The 12,420-nt window shown below is 29.0% G+C and overlaps 1 protein-coding gene across 1 annotated transcript; it reads left to right on the top strand.

The window, feature by feature from the left end:
• Positions 1-5,329: 5,329 nt before the first annotated feature.
• LOC126836808 (mortality factor 4-like protein 1) lies at positions 5,330-11,023 on the top strand. Its single transcript, XM_050570456.1, has 11 exons — positions 5,330-5,451; positions 6,435-6,636; positions 7,552-7,655; positions 7,735-7,832; positions 8,004-8,099; positions 8,195-8,280; positions 8,362-8,464; positions 8,530-8,644; positions 8,839-8,923; positions 9,384-9,493; positions 10,870-11,023. The coding sequence occupies exons 1-10, from the start codon at positions 5,421-5,423 to the stop codon at positions 9,463-9,465; spliced, it is 1,002 nt and encodes a 333-aa protein (XP_050426413.1). The 5' UTR covers positions 5,330-5,420; the 3' UTR covers positions 9,466-9,493; positions 10,870-11,023.
• Positions 11,024-12,420: the final 1,397 nt, after the last annotated feature.

Consider the following 12,420-nt stretch of genomic DNA (forward strand, 5'->3'; position numbering starts at 1 on the left):
ACCCAATAAAATCACTTCCAAGTACGATTTCTGATTTATAAGCTTGTTACATGAAGAAAATCGGCTTAGCGATGTAAGTAGATTATCATAAAATATGAGTAAAACATTGTGCATAGAGATGTAAAACAATTCAGTCATATGTTCCAATATATACTATGTTTGAATGGTTTTTCACCGATAAGCACAAGTCCGTACTTCTTGAATGTTCATTGCGGGTAAGATTTTTACATTTAATAACAATAAATAAAATTGAATTCTACAAAAAAGTATATAATTATTGGAGTTTGGTAGCTCTTATGTTTTTTTCTTTCTAAGACTCTTAAAATGTCGATAAAATATTGTGTTTACCGGACGAAAAATCCTAATAATATATGCTCTAATATGTACTATATTCTTAGGGTTTCTCACCAGTAAGCACATATCGGTACTTCTTGAATGTTCATTGCAGGTAAGATTTTTACATTTAATAACAATAAATAAAATTGAATTCTACAAAAAAGTATATAATTATTGGAGTTTGGTAGCTCTTATGTTATATTCTTTCTAAGACTCTTAAAATATCGATAAAATATTGTGTTTACCAGGAAAAACCCTTATACTTATATGCTCTAATATATACTATACACATAAGGGTTTTCACCAGTAAGCACATGTCTGTGCTTCTTGAGTGCTCATTGCAGGTAAGATTTTTATATCTAATAACAATAAATAAAATTTAATTCTACAAAAAAGTATACAATTATTGGAGTTTGGTAGCTCTTATGCTTTTTCTTTCTAAAACTCTTAAAATTTCGATAAAATATTGTGTTTACCGGTCAAAAGCCATATGAATATATGCTTTAATATGTACTATATTCATAGGGTTTCTCACCAGTAAGCACATGTCTGTGCTTCTTGAGTGCTCATTGCAGGTAAGATTTTTACATCTAAAAACAATAAATAAAATTGAATTCTACAAAAAAGTATATAATTATTGGAGTTTGGTAGCTCTTATGTTTTTTCTTTCTAAGACTCTTAAAATGTCGATAAAATATTGTGTTTACCGGACGAAAAACCCTAATAATATATGCTTTAATATGTACTATATTCATAGGGTTTCTCACCAGTAAGCACATGTCTGTGCTTCTTGAGTGCTCATTGCAGGTAAGACATTATTGTATTATTATTATTATTATTGACATTACTGATATTCTTTATAACAGTAAATTACAAATTTATTTAGACAAAAAAATATTTATTTAAAAATATGTTATCAAAATTTGTTGAACGGACTTACTCTTATAGTTATATCAAAATTAACTAACATTTTTTATACGCTGTTCTTGATTTTGATGGGGAAGAGACGATTTCTAAAATAATAGACCCAATAGAATCACTTCCAAGTACGATTTCTGATTTAGAGGCTTGTTACATGAAAAAAATCGGTTTAGCGATGTAAGTAGAATATCATAAAATATAAGTAAAACATTGTGCATAGAGATGTAAAACATTTCAGCCATATGTTCCAATATATACTATGTTTGAATAGTTTTTCACCAATAAGCACAAGTCCGTACTTCTTGAATCTTCATTGCAGGTAAGATTTGTACATTTAATAACTATAAATAAAATTGAATTCTACAAAAAAGTATATAATTATTGGAGTTTGGTAGCTCTTATGCTTTTTCTTTCTAAGACTCTTAAAATGTCGATAAAATATTGTGTTTACTGGGGAAACCCCATATAAATATATGCTCTAATACATACTATATTCATAGGGGTTTTCACCAGTAAGCACATGTCTGTGCTTCTTGAGTGCTCATTGCAGGTAAGATTATTACATTGAATTTTACCATCCTTAATAATAAATAAAATCGGATTCCAAGTACATAATATAAAAGTCAATTGAAAATTATCGTCTTGTGAGTATTACAAAAAGGAAATTATAATTGCTAAGTACAATAACTTTGTTCGGCTACAGTTAAGTATAATGCAACTATAAGTCCGTTAAATATTAAAAAAATATGTATACAAAATAACATACTGAACAAATTGGCCGTTGCAGACTAGTATAACGTCGTTGCCGCGAAAAAAACTCCATGTTCTAAATCCTAATTGTTCTGGAGACATTAAAACGTGTAAAACAATTTATAGTAGGTAGCACGTTGCCGATTTTATCATGTGATAGCTTATTTTTTTTTTGCATACCAAAACCTCAAAATCATAAAATTGGCACATAGTTTTTTTTTCGCGGCAACAACGATACGTTATAATAGCGATTTCTAAAACTCTTAAACTATCGATAAAATATTGTATTTACCGGGGGTAAGGCAACAGGCATGTGCTTTAAAATAATACTATATCTGTATGACTTCTCACCAGTAAGCACAAGTCCGTACTTCTTGAATGTTCATTGCAGGTAAGATTTTTACATTTAATAACAATAAATAAAATTGAATTCTACAAAAAAGTATATAATTATTGGAGTTTGGTAGCTCTTATGTTTTATTCTTTCTAAGACTCTTAAAATATTGTGTTTACCGGGGAAAAGCCATATGAATATATGCTTTAATACATACTATATTCATAGGGGTTTTCACCAGTAAGCACATGTCTGTGCTTCTTGAGTGCTCATTGCAGGTAAGATTATTACATCTAATAACAATAAATAAAATTGAATTCTACAAAAAAGTATATAATTATTGGAGTTTGGTAGCTCTTATGTTTTTTTCTTTCTAAGACTCTTAAAATGTCGATAAAATATTGTGTTTACCGGACGAAAAATCCTAATAATATATGCTCTAATATGTACTATATTCTTAGGGTTTCTCACCAGTAAGCACATGTCGGTACTTCTTGAATGTTCATTGCAGGTAAGATTTTTACATTTAATAACAATAAATAAAATTGAATTCTACAAAAAAGTATATAATTATTGGAGTTTGGTAGCTCTTATGTTTTATTCTTTCTAAGACTCTTAAAATATTGTGTTTACCGGGGAAAAGCCATTTGAATATATGCTTTAATACATACTATATTCATATGGGTTTTCACCAGTAAGCACATGTCTGTGCTTCTTGAGTGCTCATTGCAGGTAAGATTATTACATCTAATAACAATAAATAAAATTGAATTCTACAAAAAAGTATACAATTATTGGAGTTTGGTAGCTCTTATGCTTTTTCTTTCTAAGACTCTTAAAATGTCGATAAAATATTGTGTTTACTGGGGCAAACCCATATAAATATATGCTCTAATACATACTATATTCATATGGGTTTTCACCAGTAAGCACATGTCTGTGCTTCTTGAGTGCTCATTGCAGGTAAGATTATTACATCTAATAACAATAAATAAAATTGAATTCTACAAAAAAGTATACAATTATTGGAGTTTGGTAGCTCTTATGCTTTTTCTTTCTAAGACTCTTAAAATGTCGATAAAATATTGTGTTTACTGGGGCAAACTCATATAAATATATGCTCTAATACATACTATATTCATATGGGTTTTCACCAGTAAGCACATGTCTGTGCTTCTTGAGTGCTCATTGCAGGTAAGATTATTACATTGAATTTTACCATCCTTAATAATAAATAAAATCGAATTCCAAGTACATGATATAAAAATAAACTGAAAAATATCGTTTTGTGAGTAATACAAAAAAGTAAATTATAATTGCTAAGTACAATAATTTTGTTTGGCTACAGTTAAAGTATAATGCAACTTTAAGTCTGTTAAAAAATATGTACACAAAATAATATACTGACGGTCGATTGAACAAAATGCCCGTTGTGGACTAATATACGTTATAATAGTGATATGCTAACAAAAAACTCACCAAATTTCCTGCCGATTGTGAAACTGGATTACAGTTGTTGTAATGTCTACGTAAAACGTTTATAATACACGCAAAAGAATAAAAAAACAAGTTTTTCACATAATAATTTAATAATTAAGAACATTTTTAAAATTAAACAGAAAATTATTTAGTTGCTGTCGACCGAAGACCTTATACTATACTCTACAATTTAAGTTTGCCCACTTTCGCGAACCGGCAGCACGGTCCAGACCCTTCGGCCGAGATCATGGTGCTTTGTGATTGGTCGCTGGTGGTCGGTTGCCACCGTTATTTGTCACCAGTCACCACTGAACTCAATATTGTATAGTTATTATTAGTTACAATACTTGTATATAATAATAATAATAACTAGGTACTACTTGTACATCATTACCGCAGACATAATAATTTACACAGCATAATATAATATTGAGGCGTTAACTCAAGGTAGTAAATGCCAGAGCGGTAAACATTACTTTTTTTATTCCTACTACATTATCAGCATCACACATCAGTGTGAATAATATTTTAAACATTAAACATAATAATACTCCAACGAAATTGTCCATGATGAAATTATCTAGTATGACAGGTACGCAATTTTTTAATGAGGGCTCTAATTTTTTTACTAATCTATTTTTCGTCAGAGACCTCGGTCGCCGGCCGTGTCAATATTTCAGATTTTCATTTAACGTTTTGGCTGCGTTTAAAATGGAAGTTCAAATTTATATTTTAATATTATATTAAACTCTAAAGTCGTTATAGTTTATCAAACTACTTTTTTTTTTTATAGTACCCCTACAGCAGGCATCGGCTGCAGCTGCTGCTTCGACGGCGAGGGTAGGAGCTGGTAGGTACGCCAAACGGTTTGTCAGTGATGCCAAACCCTGTTACCAGACTACCACATTTTACAGAATCGCTTTTTAAAAATAAAAAGCACCGAATGTTCTATTCGAAACGCTACTTTAACGTATTGTTATTTAGATTTTCATACAAGACAAAATGAGCAAAAAACAAAATATTATATAATATTAAGCAAAAATAAACTAGGTATTCTTTGTGATAATGACCAAGTCGACGTTATCAGGTGACCGTATAGTTATTAAACGGGACGGTCGACGGCCATTTTGTCAGAAAATCATTAATATCCGAGTTGTCGACTACCTGTCAATTTTTACCAAACATAAACGGTACGCTTGGAATTTCGATTTTTTAGACGGAAAGGCTTAGCAGTCCGGTCGCTGTCGTTTGTTTATCTAGTATCAATGGACTATATTAATTTTGTAATTTCAGGCTCTCGCCCTCTCTGTTTATGTTCTCTTAATTTTGGGCCATTTATCGTTGGCTTTCTCACAGATCGTGTACCTACATTCTGTACACTGGATTTGACTACACTGTAATCACTCAACACCCCCCCCCCTATTGGGCAGAATCAATAAAATATCCATGTGACACAATAACTCGACTAAATGCTGAGAGTGGAGACAGATCAGCCAGTCAGGTCAGCGCCGACGTTCGGACGAGAAACTACTTCTGCCAATTTTCAATAAAAATCTTCCGACATTTCTTAATTTGTCAACCGGCGTACAACTGCTCGAATATGGACGAGGATGTTTATCGCTTTGCCGAAAGTAAGTTCTAATGGCAGCTATGCTACTTTAACTAATATCAATTATAATATTATTGTAGTATAACATTATAGTGGTATTCTTATACTTGGGAGGATTTGCTACTACACGTGACCGGGAAAGTATGGATTTTATAACGAATGAGTGTAAAATTATTTAAATTATAGTTGTGGAGTTGAATAATATGTTGAATGGGCTTAGATTGTGCGGTAGACGAGATTAAAGAAGTATCCGATGGCGAGGAGTCTAGAGAAGTAAATGCTTAGATGTGACTAACGGAGACACAGTGTTTACGATGTAGGCAGAAACCTCGTTTGTATCGGATGTATTAGACAGTATGTGAATGATATATGTACTATCGAACCCGGCGTTACTGTTACGAGCCTGTTTAAAAGTATTATAGTATAATACGAGCATTAAGATAGGTGATCTTATTAATGTGGGATGAAAAACATGACAAAAAAGAATAATTTTTTATTATGTTTTACCAAAATATTCAACTGTAGTATGAGGAAAATTAAAATCGTAAAATTAAATTAATATTTTATTTAGCAATCAAAACAAGTACATTTTTTATTGTGACAAAAAAAATAAAAGGTAAGTTAGAAACTAGATATTGTTTTGTAACGGCTTAAGAGGGAATAGCAAAAAATGTATTGATAAGTTATACATACATGTACTCATTAGCTCTAATTAGCACTCAGCGGTAACCGAGGGTGGTGGCGATGCGTTTGAAGCATTACTTGATGACATCGCCGATTTTTGGACATCACAAAATTTGTAAATGTAGAAAACATTGGTATTTCCTATTAAATATAATTCCGTCTACTTATAAAATGCACTATTTTATTTAATTACCCTCTGGTATTGAAAAAAATAGGGAGAGTTCCGTTTAATACACAAGTGCCGTTTCTTTTGTCAGAATGAGTAAAATTGATTAGCATAATTCACTCATAATAATTATTTCTTTTTTTTTTTTTTTACAGATGAAGTTGTTCTTTGTTACTATCAATCTATATTGTACGAAGGGAAAGTTGTAAAACGTAAAATAACTGACGATAACGAGGTTTATTATTATATTCACTATTACGGATGGAATAATTCATGGGATGAATGGGTACACGATGATAAAGTTCTGTCTGTTAATGAATTTTCAGTGGATCATATGGCATCACTCCATTTTGAGCAGTAAGCATTATTGTATAATTTAATTATTTTTCGTCAAGAAACCATCTCATGATGGCAGCGTTAGGCTTTATAATAAATATACATTTTTGTTAACTGTTAACATGTATAAATATACATTGAAATGAAAAACTCAAATATACTCTTAACACATACAAACCATTTAAAGTAAAAATTATGAAAATAATCATTAGTATGTTTTACCATTTACCAACACGTTGATTTGTATATAAAAAAGTACATTGGCATGAACAACAAAATGGTATTCAATGACTTAAAAATACATTAAAATATAATTTTTTGGTACGTTATGCATACAACGCTGAAATAGAGTTTTTCCTCTTAAATGGACTCGATAGTCAAGTAAAAATAATAATAGTAGTAACTCTGATAAATAAGAGGGCTTATTACTTTTTTTTCATATTCTTAATTAAATAAAACATATGTTTAAATATTAAGTTATAATATTTTATATTTTTATGTCATCAGTTGATGTAGAATCGGGCTATAGCATATATAATTTCCTCAAAAATCAGAAGTCAAACTTTTTTTTTTGCTATGGAAGTACCCAAAAAAATATAAAAAGTTACACTTAAACAGTAGTCAATTTCTAGGTTGCTAAATTGTTGATAATTGTTGTACTGTAGTTTTTTTAAAAATGTTTTTTTATTTTTGATCAAGAAATTTATTTTAAATAGATTTGAAATAATTTAAGATAATTTTTTTTATCTAAAATATACTATTTATCTTTTATTTATTGAAAGGTACAGCTAATAACGTTGTTCACAAATAATAATGTATCTTTTAATCATTGCTAAACAGTCTATTATTTATTACTTTGCTGAAATTTCACCTAACTCTGTCTACTATACAGTTACATTGCTCTTAATGTGTGTTAATATGTTTTTGATATTTTAGTAATATCAAAGTAAACTTGCATGTAGGAAGACCTAAGAAACGTCGTCCGTTAGACCAATCCGATAATACGTCTTCGGACGAAGAAACATACACATACGAGACAGGTAATCTAATAGAATTTTTTACAATTTAATTCATGTTTTTTTAAATTAATTACTATTTATTACTTTTTTCTCTTAACAGTGTGGCCCTCACATAGGAGGAATGCCGCCTTTCATATGGGATACATAAGGCCAGGCACTAGGCGATATAACAGGCCGCCCCCAGACCGTGATCTGATGGTAATGTGTTTCCGTTAAAATGCTTTGCGTGACCAACGAGAGTCAGTAGTTAGTCGTTGCCATCAATAGTTCATTTTTAAAAGTAGTATTGTGGCCGATATTTATGTAATAGCATATAGTAGTTATGTTGTTTGATTTTCACTTTGCATTTAAAACTATTTGTGGTTTTAGCGTCCTTCAAGATATAACAGAAAACTATTTGACATGCCAACGGTATTAAAGCGCAGAGTGGCGTTCGACTATAGTATGATTAACGTATTCCATAAGGTATATTATTATTATTTTTTTAAATGAAACTAATTTTACAATAATTTGCTGTACAAGCACTGTGTTTACCTATACAAGTATTTATTTTATTACAGCAATTAAAATGTCCACCAAGAATTACCATCTCACAGTTAGTTATTGACTACATAGATTCAAAACAGCACAAGAGTTTATTTATCAGGTGAGTATTGAATTTTTATGTTTTTTTAAAAATAAAATATATATGTATACATTAAAAAAAAAAAATGTTTTTAATTTTTAGGGAGAGAGCAAAAAATGTATCATTGACGATGGTACAACATTTTAATGCATATAGACACAAGCTTTTATACGAAATTGAGCGTTTAAATGGCGTGGCCCAAAAAGTATAGTAGTTTTTAAAAAATGTCATCTATTGTATGTTGTTTCAATTATGTCATTTTATTTTAAGGCTCAGTATTTATTATTAGAAAAAAAAAGACAAAACGATTTAAAATTACAATTTCCTTACCCTGAAGACTTATGGTGTTCAATATATGGGCCAATATATCTATTGCGGTTTTGTGGTATGTATGAAATATTTATTTGGGTGATAGTTTTAATTTTAAGCCAAATGACATACAATCAGTTGAAAAACTAATGTAAGCGCTGTTTAATGTGATAAAATTATATTGGCGTTCGTAAAAGTTTTAGTGTTAATTTAGTTTTACATCTTGTATGACATTTAATGTAATTAATAAATTCGTAATATGTTTTTCAGTTAATTTGGAAAAGATTATAAAACCAACATTGTTGGAACCAGAACTGTTACCATTAATGATCGATGTTGTAAATGATTTTTACATGTAAGAATTTTCAACAAAATTATTTTTACTTGTTTGTTGTTATAACTTAATAATTTTTTTAAAATTACAATTGGAAAAATTAACCTTTCCATTATTAGTGAAATGAAGTCAGTGTGGCATAGTGGTTATGCAGCTGGCTACAAGAATTTGTTTGAATCAATTCTGGGTAATATTTATTGAAAATAACTTTTTATTTGTCAGGTATTTAAATAAAAAATTGTTTGAAATTATTATTTGGATATTCTATAAAAATTAAAATACAATTGTATTTAATATTGAGTTTTTATTTAAGTACATTTTAACTTTAAATTATCACTTGAGTTTATATTTAAATAAAAAAATGTTTAAATAATGCCCAGGTTTGGTTAAAATATTAATTTTGAAAGACTAATTTAATGAAAATAAAGCGTAAATATTCACACTGGTTCCAATTACCCTGTACTAAATTATTTGTTTTTAGGTTCATTGTACAAAACTTTTCAAGGTATTTCTCCAATGATGATTATGAAGTATGCGGCTTACTGGTACCGATAGTCTTATAATGCAGAGTTAAAAAAACCACCAATTAAAGTAAACATTTTTAAACCCATTTTGATTCATTTTTTTTTTTTTTAATGTCTTGATTTATTACACATAATATATTTTAGTCTGTTGTATGTTGCAATAGTCTATTGTAATAGTGTGTGAGATGTATGCATGTTTATATAGCAGTGAGCCAATTTTAGTTTATAGTATGGAGGTATAAATTAGTGGTGGGACTATTCGAATAAAAAAAATTTGAATATTCGAACACTTTTTTCACACGAATATTCGACGGGTTATTCGAATATTCGATCTGATTTATCAAATATTCGAATATTTTATCATTTTCTTTACAGGATTAATTAGATTAAAAAAAAATAATTAAGAGACAACTAAGGTGTCCTTGATCTATTTTTAATAATTTTTCTAACAAAATAAATATAATTATAACGAATTATTTTTTTGACAAAATAAATATTATTACTTATTACAAAAAAATAAGATTTTAACAATTTATATAGATATATAATTACAAAAAAAACATAAATTTGACAAATTATTCGAAAATTCGAATTATTTGATTACTATTCGAATTGTTCGATAACTATTCGAATATTCAAATTATTTTCATGCGAATAGTATGATTCGATTATTGAATAATTCAAATAATAGAAAAATTCGATTCGAGGTCTCGGCTCTAGTATAAATATGGAAATAATGAGAAAAAGGAATTTTAAGAAAAGATTGACAACAGATTGATTTGGTATGTGGGGCGAACGAAGCGCTAGATACGGGACTTTACTAAAAGAGAAGTACACTGTGCGAACGAATCGCAAGACAAGTGTACGAGGAAAGAAAAGGAAAAAGTACAAGGTGTTTTAGCAAACACACTCTTAAACTTAAGCCTTGGAAAACGGACAGCGACAACAGAGTACTTTTGACTGATGATCATCTAGTGCACAGAAGTCGACTGACCAAATAGCATTGAATTCTATCGTCTTTTATATTGTTTTACCTTTTGCAACTAAGCGTTATTGTTAACTTAATTGTATAGTCATCAGTCTCAAGTCGTCGTAAGCACTGCTCATATTTATTTTTAAAAATTTACCTATATTGACGACGTGGTCATCATTATATAACAGTAGGCCACGCCAAATGATCGGCTGTTAGTCTACCAGAAACACCGATGTGATTTTAACGTAGTTTTTTATAGGAAAGTATGATTGGTTTGTGCGTTTAAAAATGCAAAGTTTAAAGCATTTAGAACAGATAATAAAATTGAGTCATATAAACCACAGGGTAGATAAGATTATATATTTTATATTGTTATAAATATATTATTATGTAAAAATTAAAATTTTTAATGAAAAAACATACTGTACATAAAAAAACCATTATATAAAATATTAATATATTTTTTTCAGATTTTAACAAGTAGCAGTCCTTTTTATATTTTTCGATCGATGATTACAAGCCTACAATTATTACGAGTGAAACAGATGTCACGTCCCAAAATACTAAATAATGGATCATCGAAAACGACTGTTTTGCATGTTTGATTGAAACTATTTCATTTAAAGTAACATTTTACATTTCTCTGATAATGATTAAATTTTTTTTTTTTTAATCTATTGTGTGTAGTTTAATAATGTTAATCTTTACTGTGGTTTTGTATTTAAAATTTAAAAATTGACTTATGCATAGAAATTAATTATAAAATGAAGAATTGTCTGTAAATAGCAATCGCTAGCTAATTACCAAATTTCAACAATTTCTATAGGCTTAAGATTTTCAATTTAAGTCGATAAATTAAGTGCTGTCAAAAAGCATAATATGTAGAAAAATTTTGATTTAAACTGACATTTTTAATAGCTTCTTAACACTAAGATAACTCTTATGAGTAAAATACTGATGTTTTTAAACCAGTTAAAATTTTCATTTTAATATTAATTCAGTTACATTAAAACGTCATTGACGGATAATTGTTAGATTTACATAAATACTTACTTGTCCTGCTTTGAGTTTATCAGGAATTTAAAAATGTTCTATAGCTAACGATTTGTGAACAGCTTTTTATACTGTTGCTCTTGTCGATTTCAAACGAGTGTTGATAATAATTTTTTTAAATACACAAAACTTTTAAAAATATGTAAATATGTAGTATGTAAGTATTAAAGCTGACAAAATGTAATTTATGTAAATCAGTGACTTATCGTTTTTGAAATGACTGATTATTATTAATCAAGTAATTTACTTAAAACTTTCCTAGGTGTAGTCGCTGTTGTTAATATTAGTTTATATCAAAGTGTGTAAACTATGTTTAATATTATATTTACATTCCAATTTTTTCTTAAAGTGAGCTATTTGCATTCCTTATTTATATAACATTAGATGCATAGCGCCAAAAAAGCATAATCCAAAAATTTATTTCAAGAAAAAGGCAATTCTTATTTTTTAAATGACAATTCCAGATCAATTAAGTTTTGTCATGTAGTGGGGGTTTTATTTTTGGTTTCGATCACCAGGGAGGAGGATCAGAAGGATTCCCGTAGTTGTCGGACACCGATTATTTTTATTTTATTTTTCTCTGTCGTTTGTAGAATATTTTATCGTATAGTTTTTTACCAGCTTTTTTGCAGAAACTGCCCATAAACTCTTTCACTGTAAAGAGACATTAAAAGATCATCGGATCTATTAATTCATGCGCCTGTAGATCTTCGGAAACATTTTTTATTGGAACACGTATACTTTCATATATAGTATGACATAATATGAACCAGATCCAGGCGTCGATCCATGATTGTTTCATCTCTTCTTTTTTTTTTTTCCAAAAAGAAAAACGACATTTATAGTTGAATTCGTAATGACCATCTTGTCATCAGTTTGCATCGGTTTGATTTTTAATTATTATGTTATTCTAAAATGTAATATTTTGTGGGTTAAGCTTTTTTGTAGCTATGCGTGTCATAAATTTA

Source organism: Adelges cooleyi, unplaced genomic scaffold (genome assembly GCF_023614345.1).
Source record: "Adelges cooleyi isolate 19-005CV unplaced genomic scaffold, UGA_ACOO_1.1 ACOO_flye_CR_arks_rails_tigmint_CR_PRNA_247, whole genome shotgun sequence".
Lineage (NCBI taxonomy): Eukaryota > Metazoa > Arthropoda > Insecta > Hemiptera > Adelgidae > Adelges > Adelges cooleyi.

Excerpts from the sequence above, each read along its gene's own strand:
- LOC126836808 (XM_050570456.1), top strand. The coding sequence starts at position 5,421 with ATGGACGAGGATGTTTATCGCTTTGCCGAAA. Across the intron at positions 8,100-8,194 it reads TGATTAACGTATTCCATAAG|CAATTAAAATGTCCACCAAG; the intron begins GTATATTATTAT and ends ATTTTATTACAG. Across the intron at positions 8,924-9,383 it reads GTTGTAAATGATTTTTACAT|GTTCATTGTACAAAACTTTT; the intron begins GTAAGAATTTTC and ends ATTTGTTTTTAG.